General features: G+C 39.3%; 1 protein-coding gene across 3 annotated transcripts in view; it reads left to right on the top strand.

The window, feature by feature from the left end:
* The window catches only part of PAWR (pro-apoptotic WT1 regulator), an 82,802-nt gene that overhangs the window by 54,566 nt on the left and 15,836 nt on the right, over positions 1-12,400 (top strand). For all 3 annotated transcript variants that reach the window (XM_065041336.1, XM_065041324.1, XM_065041329.1), the window contains exon 4: positions 7,988-8,022. In XM_065041336.1, coding sequence (XP_064897408.1) covers positions 7,988-8,022 — 35 coding nt within the window. The remainder of the gene's footprint in view (positions 1-7,987; positions 8,023-12,400) is intronic.

Here is a 12,400-nt window from a genome sequence, read left to right as displayed (position 1 = left end):
TTGAACTGATATTTTCTCTTACATCTTCCTTCCTAAAGAAAGCATCATTCTTCTATAGACTGTAATGTCATTCCCTTTCAATTTCTATTAATGCCTACGTGAATCAATCAGCCAGTATTTCAGATATTAACCTTAAATATCCTCTGTGCAGCACTGGTAAAGAAACTGTATCTTCCTTTTCCCCATCACTTTTTTTTTTTGGTCTTGCTTGTCTACATCAACTGCTTCACACAAAGAGGTTGTTCTGTATTAGATGTTCATGTGCCACAATATCAAAATAGTTCTGGCAATTGAATTTTAACCTCCAGAATATAGGAATGTCTCTTTCCTACTCAAAGGTTTGTTAAGTGTTATTCATTATGGTGTGTTTTAGAAAGATCGGTTGGATGTAAATTAAACAAGGCACTTTTAAAATGTGTTGATTCTAACTAGAAAAAGTACAAATCAAAGGAGGATCATAATATAAAAAAAAATGTCAGGCTATTTAGAACAGTAGGTCAGCTTTTGTTTTTGTTAACCTTACCAGGTTCCTGTTTCAGTTTATTTTGTAACTGATTAATAGGTGGTGGTAACTTCATGCTTTCTTAATAGTTTTAGAAAGCAAAGCTCATTTTTAGAATGTCTGCTTTTAAAATAGATTTATTGTGTGAGTAAAGAGTGTTTAAGGTCATCTCAGGAAAAAATAAAATGTAATGAATCTCGGAAATAGACGTAAAATCTTGGCAGCTAGGAGAATTAAGGGGAGGTGAAGGAGCCTGGGGTGGTTTTGTATGTGAAGTATTCTGCCCAAGCAGAGATCTAGAAAGTGCCCAGCTACAAGGGGTGCAAGTATCTGAGTGACACAATTGCTGCTTTAAGCTTACTGAAAGCACCTTAAAGTGCTTCAGGAAAGAATGGTTTCTGTGCAAATAATGAATGGAGATTTTTTTTCCCCTGAGCGGTGAAAGCATTTCCATTCAAAGTTGAATTTGTGTTGAATTCCATGGGAAACATCTTTAGAAACATTTGAGGGTTTAGAGCCAGGAATGGAAGGTAAATTGTGTCACCATGACTCTATTGCTCATGAAAGATGCTTTCTTTTGGGGGAATTTTGGTGGGAAGGGGAAGAAGTGTATCTCATTTTCTTTCTCCTGCTTTTCATATCTGCAGTTATTCTTGGTTTATATTAGGATCAGATTACCTTGCAGTTGTCAGGCATTCCGATGTTATCTCACTTTAATATCTGAATGAAACTTTGTGTTGCAGAAGATACTTAACTGCTGTTTCCAAGGAAATGGCAACGTAAAGTTGTACTGTAGTTAATCAAGATGTGACTCATGAAGGAGATTGGAGTTAACTTCATTGGCTAGATGAAGAATCTACCTGTTCCTTGATATGGAACAAGGCAAGAAACGCCAGCAATAATGCTGCTTCTTCCATGCAGTGAAGCTCTATCTGCTCACATCTTGAAGAACATACAGGAAACTTTGTAAGGAGCCCATATTTGGATTGCACTGGAGAAGAGAAATTGTTCTGAGGGCCCAATTTCAGTCAAAATTAGTCATAATTTGCACTAGTATATAGTCAAATTCTAAAACACTGTATGTATTCTGCATGCCAGTATATAGACTCGCGTACCCTAGCAGCCTGGTTTGATCCAGGCAATTTGCTTTAATTATTTGCAAAACTTTTAAGTAGTCTTTCAGAGGATTCCAGTGAACCATTTTTATAGTCCAGCTGAGTCCAGAGTTTGTACATGTTTTAAAACAATGTTTGTTAGTGCATTTTAACTATCGGATTTGTAATGGTAGGGTCGGTTTAACATCTGGAAATCTTTGTCAGGCCCTTGTAAACACAAGCAATTCTATTTATTTAAAGCCTGATCACCAGCTTGTTTATGTAATCTCTGTATTGGCCAGATGAGCAGGAGCAGAGAGGGGAGTTAGCAAAATTGCTTACATCCTACCTAGTTTGACAGAAATGTAATTGGCAGTAAATGGTTTCATTAATAGCAATGGTCTCAGCTGCCTTTTTTCCCCCTTGCACATTCTCTTGTGCAACAGGTGTGTGTGTGTTAGGCTTGTGGTGCATCAGATGAAAGAGCTCGTGTGGAATGAGACAAATCTTTGCTTTTTCCTCGGTTATTTTCACTCAGATCACACCCTGTTGTGCATTAGTATGTGGCTGCAGAAACACTTTTGTAGACATGACGAAAAGGGAGCGTGACCAGTTTTCTGGAGCAGTGCTGACATATGTCAGTCTGCAGTGTTCTTGAACTCCCAGTTGAGATGGAGCAAGACCAAGACTACTTGAGTATATAGTTTATTGGCAGTAGTATATCCTGTAACAAGGTAATGAAAACTGCCAGAGATCACATGCAAGAAATAAAAGTAATGTTAAAGCTGTGTTTTGAATACTGTATAATAGAAACGAGTGTCTGATTTCAACCCTGGATGAAGAACTGATGTTGTTAGATTACTTTGGCAGCAATATTTTTTCACCAGTATGAAGGAAACTATTAGCATAATTGTTGTGGGTCACTTCTTTGCTGATTGCTTTTCTGTTCAGGATTTCCACAGACAGTAAAGTTAATTCATTTTTTAAAGGGAGACGTTCAAATAAACTAAACTCTTCATTGCTCATAAGCAATTATTTTGACAAATCATTCATTTTATATTGCTGACTAGATATTTTAAATGGGGGTTAAAACTTGAAGTTTAAAAATATTAAAGAATTTAAGCAAGATTTGTAAATTGGTATTTGTGTACATGTCTAATCATCTACTTTTAGGTTAATTCTTTGCAGAACAGGTATCTCACTCCTTTTTCCTTGCCCTTCTTTTTCTGCCAGCCTCTTCTCCAAAAGTAGTGGAGGGGACAAGACCTTAAATTATAAGAGATGTTTGCCTCATTTTAAGAGCTTTTGAATAGTTTGAAATCTTAGATTCATTTTTGTTTAACAGACAGGTAATACTGTTGATAGTATGAGTACATATGTTCCTGTTCCTGGTAACTTTTGGATAAATTACAAAACATAAGTTTCATAACATGAAAACAGAGATAAATAATATATTTCCCTGGTGCTTGTATTGACACTTAAAAGAATGATTGGTTTGCATTTAAATTAGACATTCTAGAATAATAAAAGTCACAGTTTACCAAATCTGCAGTATTAATTTGCGTCTTAGAGGAAATTGTTTTTATGCCTCAGATGTGTATTTTTAACTTTTTGTTCATAGATAAGCTACAAAAATAAAACCCACTAATATTTGCTGTAACATCAGTACCAAAAGGGCTACTTAATTGAGTTTTATAGTTTTAACAGCTCTTTGTAGCAATTGAGAGTATTTGCCATGTACTTTGTCCCTGAGCATTTGTTTCCCTTCCCAGCTTTCTTTTTTCTGAAGCACTGTTTTTTCTGCCAAACTTTTAAAGGTCTCTTGTTGAGGTAAATATACAAGTCTTATGTATACAAATTGCTTTACAGCTTATATTTGCATTCACTTATATGAAAAGGGTTTTGGCAAATTTGAGGGTGTAGGGTGCATATGTTGCATCCTTTGGTGTCTAGAGTAGAAAACAAGCATCCAAGATCCAGAGATTTCTTTGTACAAGGGTATGTGTGTTTCACTAGACTCCATTGTCACATGCAGATTCTGTCTTTTTTGTGAATTCTGCCTTTCACTGTAAGCCTGGCCGTAACCTCAAGGCTTTAGCATTTTCCTGAAAAAGAAGCTTTTTAAAAAATAAGAGCTGAGGAAGCTTAGAGCTCAGAGTTCCTGTGTTATTGGTAAGAGTTGTATCTACAGTTAGGTGAAATTTTGACACAGTCACTTATGTGTCTCTATTTCTCCATCCAAGCTTAAAAAGAGGGTAGAACCACTTGTCCATGGCTAATGGGACAACAGGAGGTTTCTGAGACCATCACCACCAAGAGCTGTGACTGATGTTACTGATACAACATTTCAGTTTTCATATACAATGAACATTTATCTTAACGTATTAGATTAAACTACTTGAATCTATTCACATACCTCAGAGTCAAATCACCTTGTCACAGAATCACGGAATGTTAGGGATTGGAAGGCACCTCGAAAGATCATCTAGTCCAATCCCCCTGCCGGAGCAGGAACACTTAGATGAGGTTACACAGGAATGTGTCCAAGCAGGTTTTTAATGTCTCCAGAGTAGGAGACTCCACAACCTCCCTGGGCAGCCTGTTCCAGTGCTCTGTCACCCTCACTGAGAAGAAGTTTCTTCTCAAATTTAGATGGAACCTCCTGTGTTCCAGTTTATACCCATTGCCCTTTGTTTTACCATTGGTTGTTACCAAGAAGAGCCTGGCTCCATCCTCATGACACTCACCCTTTACATATTTATAAACATGAATGAGGTCGCCCCTCAGTCTCCTCCAAGCTAAAGAGCCCCAGCTTCTTCAGCCTTTCCTCATAGGGAGATGCTCCATTCCCTTTATCATCTTCGTGGCTCTGCACTGGACTCTCTCCAGCAGTTCCCTGTCCTTGAACTGAGGGGCCCAGAGCTGGACACAATATTCCAGACGTGGTCTCCGCTGAAGCTACCAGGTGCTGTGTATGTGTTCGCTTAAATTCACGAAGCAGAGAGAAGAGTGCAGATGGAAACACCACACAAGCAGAGCAGAAGCACAGAATCGTTAAGGCTGGAAGGGATCTTGGGAAGTCTCTAGTCCAACCCTTGCAGGCAAAGCAGGGTCAACTCCAGCAAATTGCTCAGGATTGTGGACAGTTGGGTTTTTATTATCTCCATGGATAAAAATTCCATAACTTCTCGAGGCAACCTGTCGCAGTGTTTCATCTCACAGCAATAAAGTATTATGTTTAAGTTGAATTTCCTATATTTCAGATTCTGTCCATTGCCTCTCATCCATTCTCCGGACTCAATGGAGTATGACTCCGTCTTTTTTACACCATCGCGTGTTTATACACATTGGCAAGATACCTCCGGAGCATTCTCTTCTCCAGGCTGAACTCCAGAATTCCCAACACTCTCGTTTTCCCCTCATGTGTTAGATGCTCCAAACCTTTAATCATCTATGTGGCCCATTGCTGGAGCCTCTCCAATGTCTTTCTCATACTGAGAAGCCCAGTACTGGACCCAGCACTCCACCTCTGTGTCCAGGGCTGAGCAGAGAGGAAGGACCACCTCCCTTGGCCTGCTGACAGTGCATCCTGAGGATGCCATTGGCTTTCTTTGCTGCAAGGGCACACTTCATGTTCAACCTGGTGTCTACCAGGACCACCACGTCCTTTTCTGCACAGCAGCTTTCCAACTGGTCCACAACGTGTACTGATGCTTGGGGTTGTTCCTCCCCAGGTGCTAGACTTTGTATTTCCCTTTTTTTGAACTTCATGAGGTCTCTGTTAATAGATCTTCCAGCCTGTTAGTGTCCCTCTGCATGGCACCCCAGCTGTCTGATGATGTATTATTAACTGCTCATCCAAGTTCTCTGCAGTCTACAAGCTTGCTGGGGGTGGACTTTGTCCCATCATTTGGGTCATTAATGAAGATGTTAAATAGTGCTGCCCCCTGTATCAACCATTGCAAAGTGACTTGTGTCCAACTGGACTTCGTGCTGCTGTTCATAACCCTTTGGGCCTGGTAGTCCAGTCACAGTTCACTTACCTGGTCCATATTTCAGCAATTGACCTGTCCATATGTTATGTGGGAAGCTGTTGAAAGCCTTGTTAAAATTGAGATAAACATCATCTGCTCTCCCTTCATCCACTGAGCCAGTCATCTCGTCATAGAAGGTTGTCAGGTCAGTCAGGCAGGATTTCCCCTTCATATATCCATGGTGATATCACCACCTTGTCCTTCAGGATTTGGGACTGAGGTAAGGACTGGCCTGTAGTTCCCTGGATTCTACTTGAAGACAGGAGTGACCTGTACTTGCTCCTGGTCCTCAGAAACACACCCTACCGCCACGACCTTTTAAAGATAATGTACGCTTACTAAACTTTAAAAATAGCATTGGTACCATTTAAAATTCTGTTTCCTTGCCTTTTTAGAGGTGAAATTAGGTTGCTGTTTCATAGCTTTGAGTTGCTACTTTTCCAATGCTGTCATCAGTGATAAAATAGTTATCAGTGTTAAAACAGTAATTTTACACCACTCTGTGGGTTTCTTTAAATAATTCCCATGACCTAACTTTGTTGAATATTGTTTCTCTGCTTATATTACGGAAAGGGTAGCACATATTGCAGAGTTTGAAAATGCTTCATAAAATAAAATGCACTTTAAGATCAAGTTTTGTTTCTGTCATACAAATATTTTTGTCGGCTTTATTTTCTGTAATAGAATAATAGTCTTTTTATCCTATTTTTCTAGCTGATTTATTTACTTACAAAGACATAAATGCACTGATCAGGGAAGGTGGAGCAATATTTTGCACAGTTTTCAGAGTGGATGGAATTTCTCTTGTATCTTGTTTTGAGAACTTGTTCTGTTGCCTGCAGTTAGTGTCACCAGTAGACAGAATTTCATGCTTTCCTGGTGTGTGGTTTTGTGTTGTTGTTTTTGTCCTTTTTTTTTGTTCTATTTTTTTTTTTTCCTTCCAGTGAAGGAATTGTTCAGTTCATTAACGTTTACCTAATACTTGCTGATGCTAGGGAGAGTTTTGACTATGACTAATAAAATAATTGGGTTGTGTTTTTCTTACCACATCCTGAAAAATGTTTGTGGACTTACTCTGTCTAATCTTAGCCATCATTTACCAGTTGAAACATGTCTTAATTGTTCTGTGTGATCAGGCTGCTATTGGGAAGCTGCAAGCATAACATTATTGATGGATATATACTCTTTCAGGTTTTCTCATTGGTACGTAATGCGTCGATGCTTTTTTCATGGATTGTGTAGCAATAAATGAGCCCTTTTCCCCACACTTCTTTTTGTTTCCATTTCTATCTTTACAGAGCTAGAGTAAAAATGTAATGTGTTTTTTTTTTTCAAATTTAAAATCAAGCAAACAAAAAAACCTGAACAAAATGTCATGTTAGTGAAAATATCCTACTGCATTGTGAGAATCTGAAAAGTAATGAAATACTTTACTTTAAAGTAGAAAAAAATATGGCGAGACTTACAGTCTGCAAGTAATTCTTGTATGTATCTTTGAAGGGCTAGATGCACAGCTCTTGCACTGCTGAACTGGTATTTAAAATCTGTACTCTTGCTTAAAATGTGTTCTCTTTCTCACAATTTCAGTTTTCAAATAGCAATCAAAGCAGATGCAGAGGATTCTTTTAAGTTTGTTGTCAGAATGTATAAAGCCTCTGCGGGTGCTTAGAAAGCAATGATCTAAAAATTGACTTACCATAGCTTGACATGTCACTGTCTGACATTTGAGTGCATGCAACATCCCCCTACCAGACCTCTTGACAGCACAAGCCAGGACGAGACCACTTCAGTTAGCCCGAGAGGAACCGAGGTGAGCCAGGTTGCAACATCAGGGTTAGCATGGCGAAGAGCATCACTGTAGTTACTGTGACCCAGCCGATGCGTAATAAATTGACTTGGTCTCAACCCTGACTATTTTCTGGCTTCAGTTTTCGTTCTGTCCGGGACAGTGGTGGCACTGGAGAATCACAACAGTTTTGCTCTGCTGCCCTTGGGCAAGCAGATGAGCAGCTGCCAGAGTGCACAGGCATGTTCCCTGTTTGCAGTGGCAGTGATGGTGTATTGACAATGGGGTGTTTTGGTAAGGTGCGCGTTCTGGATGCTGAGTGCCCAGTACGTGCATCCAGTTTTAAGAGGTAACTGGAGGCTGGTGTTCAATAATAATAACACGGTGACAATAATCCTGCTATTCTATTCCTGACAGCAAACTAGTGCAAAACTGAGTTGTACAACAGCTTTTTGGGGCACGGGCCTCCTGCTCTTAACTGCAGGCTTCATTTTCCGTGGAGTGAGAAAATATTTAGGAAGTACAAATACAATAAAAATGTTAATTAGTTTTTCCTTTCTGTTTCTTTTAGGACTCCTCCAGGATGGTTTCAAGCAGGTATAAAAGGTATGAGATCTTTGTACACAACACATTCCTTTATGTATATAGTTCTGCCAGAAATAAAGCTGATTAAATGAGTGCTTTTTGTAGAGGCCATCATATTGATACTGTAGATTTTGGGGTAAGGACTTGAGAGATGCAGCAAACTTAACCAAACCCTTTTGTTATGTTACAATTTTAAAATAAATTCAGCTATTATTTTGCTGGGTCTTACTAGTGCAGAACAGTTTCCTAAACAAATGTTTAACTTGACTGCACGTTACCTAGGAGCTAGTAGTTTCACCATTGATTTGTGAACTGCTTTCTTGTGAACTTTAATACAGGAAGATAATTTTGTTGCTCTCCACAGTAACATTAAAAGAAATTGCTATAGTTTTGTCATACTACTGTCCCAGTTGTAGGGGATGCTGCCCACATGTAGCAGGTCCTGTTTGTTATTTGTCTTTGAGTCAAGTGTTACCCTGGTCGTGACTCAAGTTCTTCCATCAGAAAAATATTTCAGAAGCTGTTTATGCACCTGACCAGTATGTGAAATCTTTGCCGATGTGGAATTAATATGGACACAGCTATCACAATTATTAGGAAAATGTGATGGTAACCTGAAGTCTAAAATATATTAACTGAAGCAAGGTATTTGCGTAAATGTATTTTTATTTGATACATTAATGTATTCTCTTTTAGATATCCTTTACTCAGATCAAATGTGTAGGTGGTTAATTCATCTGTATACGTATATTCTGGCTGCAGAAGTAAGTGCAAAGAGTACCTACAATTATGTAGTCTTCACTGGTGTCTTTTCCACCCCTCAGACTTGTTCACCGATAGAGTCATAGAATGGTTTGGGTTGGAAGGGGCCTTCAAATATCATCTAGTCCAGGTGTGTCAAACTAATTTTCGCTAGGGGCCACATCAGTCTTGCGGCTGAATGTGACTTTAGGACTGTATGAATGTAATAATTCCCACATTACTATAGTCCTAAAATTACATTCAGCCCTTTGAAGGCAACCGCAGGGCTGATGTGTCCCCTGGTGAAAATCAGCTCGACACCTCTGGGCTGGTCCAACCCCCCTGCCATGTGCAGGAACATCTTTCACTAGCCCAGGTTGCTCAAAGCCCCTTCCAGCCTGGCCTTGAACACTTCCAGGGATGGAACATCCACAGCTTCTCTGGGCAGCCTGTTCCAGTGCCTCACCACCCTAATTGTAAAAAAGTAATATCCTATCCTGTCATACCTTAGATTTCTTAGCATGGTGCCATGGTTTATATTTGTATTCTTGGGTTCTCATAAACCTAGTTGAGTGATGCTTTTTGTTGCTGTAGGTTTGGGTTTTTTTCAATCACTTAGTCATTGCAGAATGGGTGGACTTACTGCCACAATCTTAACAACTGTATAATTTCATGATTACTTTCTTATTAGTCAAACACATTTTAGTTCAGTCTCTACTTCCTCAGTCGCTGTGCAGAGTTTTGTTGCTGTTTTTATTTGCCAGATACTTAGTGGTGTGTGTCATAGTGCTTTGTGGCTTTTCATAAACCTTATCTTTAGTCTGTTCATGTGTTGTGTATACTCACTCACTTGCACTTACTGGGGTGGTAATAAATAGTAGTTTGGACAATCACATTCTTAGCTTATTTGAAAATTGACTAATTATTCTGGTTAATGTTGCAAAAATAGGAAACTCCAAACCTAGTAAATGCTAAAATAAGACTTGTTTGTGCAGTCTTTGTTCAGTCAGCTTTAGTTATTATATATGTGGGTTGTTCATTCTTTTGTTTGTCAGCTTTCCCCCTCAGGACTGACATCACATTCAGAAGGAATCTGACTTGCTGTAAGCTGCTGTTCAATATTTTGTTATGTATGTTGTCATCTATCCTACTCATTGTATAGTCTTCAAAGCTCGTGTTGAAAACAAAGGATTATTTTCCTGTGAAGGCAGCACAGTGCCCAGTGCTCACAAAGACTCAGTGCGTTTTATTCTAACTGTACCTCCATGAACTATACAATGTCAACTGTGATTAGAGTTAACAGTATCTATTGATTTTTCCTCTATATTTGAAAATTTCTACCTCTCCTGAAGTCATTCTTCAGGTAAGAGTGCTTGCACAAAGGATGTCTCCCAGTGGCTTCGCTTTCTGGTATGCATGGCAAAGGAGTCAAGACCAGAGTCCTCTTCTGTTAGGACAAGGTTTGGCTTGTTGGCCTCTTCCAACATCTGCAGTAAGGGAAGGTATTACAGAAAGCAGCCTCCTCTACAGTAATTCTGGTTCAGATCACTCAGATCTCCCTTAAGTCCCAAAGACAGTAGCAGTCCTTTGGAAACCGAAAATGCTGTTCTGTGATTACACCTAGAGCTGGAATGTGAATGCCAAAAGGCTGCATTGAGACCATAAGCTGCGTGAAGGCTCAGATATGTTCTCCTTAATGTGCTTGTAAGAGTTTTGGGTGTGCTCCCTTAGGTTTTCAAAGCCAACTGAGAGCGAAGCATGTTCTCCCATAGGAACAACCCCTTTGAGATCCCATTTGAAACTGTTATTTGTGTTTCTCTGACAACAGGTGGTCAGTACTTTGTGGGTGGGGAAGAAGGTGTTATAGGCAAATGACAGTAAAAGTTGAAAAGATGTTTTTCTACAGTCTTGGGCTCTGTTATAGACTCCCTCCCCCATAGAAAGAATGCATTATTTTCAGGACATTTTCCTCCATCTTTACTGCTCTTGCTGCTTCTCTTTTGCCTTCTCCTACTTCCCCAGTTGTTCCTCATCGGAAGTGACATTTCTTAATCTCAGCTTTTTTCTTCACTTCACTGGTTTCCATTTCCTAGCCCAGTTGAATGCCCTTTCCTCTCTCTCCCCCTTTCTCTTGCATGCTTGCATCCTTATATTTAACCACCGAGGTTCTAGTCTTCTCTTTGTTATTCTGATTTCTTGTTTTGTTGTTGTTTTTTTTTTTTTTCTTTTTTTTTTTTTTCTGTTTTGTCTTCATCTTCCCTTCTGACTTGTAAATCCTGGGTTACTGATGCCATCCCTGCCTTCCAGTACCTGCCCTTTCCCTTCCCATATCACTATTTTCATGTCTACACTGAGATACCCAGCCTCCTGGACCTAACAATACAAGAGAGACTTAAGAGCTGAGAAGGAGGATCTGTGCTCTGTGTTCTCATGGAATCACTGTTCTCTCAATATATCCAGGGAATTGCACAGATTTTACCTCCTACTTAATCAAACACACTGGCTACTTTGCTTTATATGGACGCAGCAGTCCATGATTAAACATTTATGTGGCATTGCCGAGAAACCCATTTCACTGAGTGTCCATTGACTGGAAGACATGTTTACAAATGAACTCTGCTGGCTGCTGTTGTGTTATTCTACTTCTGTTCTGGCTGACTTGGACAAGCTGAGCCTGTATCCTTGTCCAGTAAAGTAAATACAAGTTTGGGATGAGGATCTTAGCTGAGAATTGCATTCTGTCTTCTGAATTTACTTCAAAAATTTCCATGCTTACACCCCAAAAGTTTGTGGAGGAGTTTCTTTGTAGTTTCATGATCGACTGCATTAAATGTTTTTAAAAGATGGTTCTGTTGTGGTCTGGAGTGGTACTGTGAGATCTATTAAAAGCATGACCAGAATCTTCAAGGTCGTGCTGACATGAAGGGCACAGGACATGTTCATGAGAGTATTTGGGAGCTGTGATCAGCCATCTGTGCTGACTGTGAGCTTCATATGTTTAAAAGGTGCAGGTGTCCTTCAGCTATAACAGCCCTTATCAACTTCCTCATCTCTCATTTTTCTCTAAGCTTTGCTTAATGTGATACACCTCATGTTGGCCATTCCAAACTGCTGTTACTGTGGTTGGGTCTACCAGTTTTTGCTCTGCTTTGTTAGTAGTTATTTTAAAGCAAAAAGCACATTGCCATTATTAAGAATGGTTTTCTCATTCAGGCCTGATGCTATCAGCATAGTTGGTGTCATCACTGATTTCTCAAATGACAATGGCAAAGGGTATTCTGTTGATTGAAATATTTGTGTATAATCTACATGAATACATGAATGATGCTGCTTTTGTGCTCTGTTTGCAAGTAACAGTGAAGCAGGACATAGGAATATTTTTATAAGCACAAAGAATTTGTTTTGGCAGCTTATTTTTAGGACTATCCTACTAGCTTTTGAACCTATTTAGCTTCTTTTTCTAGAAATGTCTTAAAATGAAAAGAAAATCTCGCAAATCAGGATTTAAAATAACTGAGAAGATTTTTGCATGGTTCAGGGATCAGACAGATCAGGCCGGATCAGTTTATAGAAAGAGTTAGATTAAAATCTCATAGTGGTTCAGGGGTGTGTTCTCGTTATAAGTTTATTAGCGGAAATGAATAAAATATTGTATGGG

The sequence above is a fragment of the Columba livia genome, chromosome 1 (assembly GCF_036013475.1).
Source record: "Columba livia isolate bColLiv1 breed racing homer chromosome 1, bColLiv1.pat.W.v2, whole genome shotgun sequence".
In the NCBI taxonomy this organism is placed as follows: Eukaryota; Metazoa; Chordata; class Aves; order Columbiformes; family Columbidae; genus Columba; species Columba livia.
Note: the sequence above shows the minus strand (reverse complement) of the source record. Positions and strands in the feature narration are given on the sequence as shown.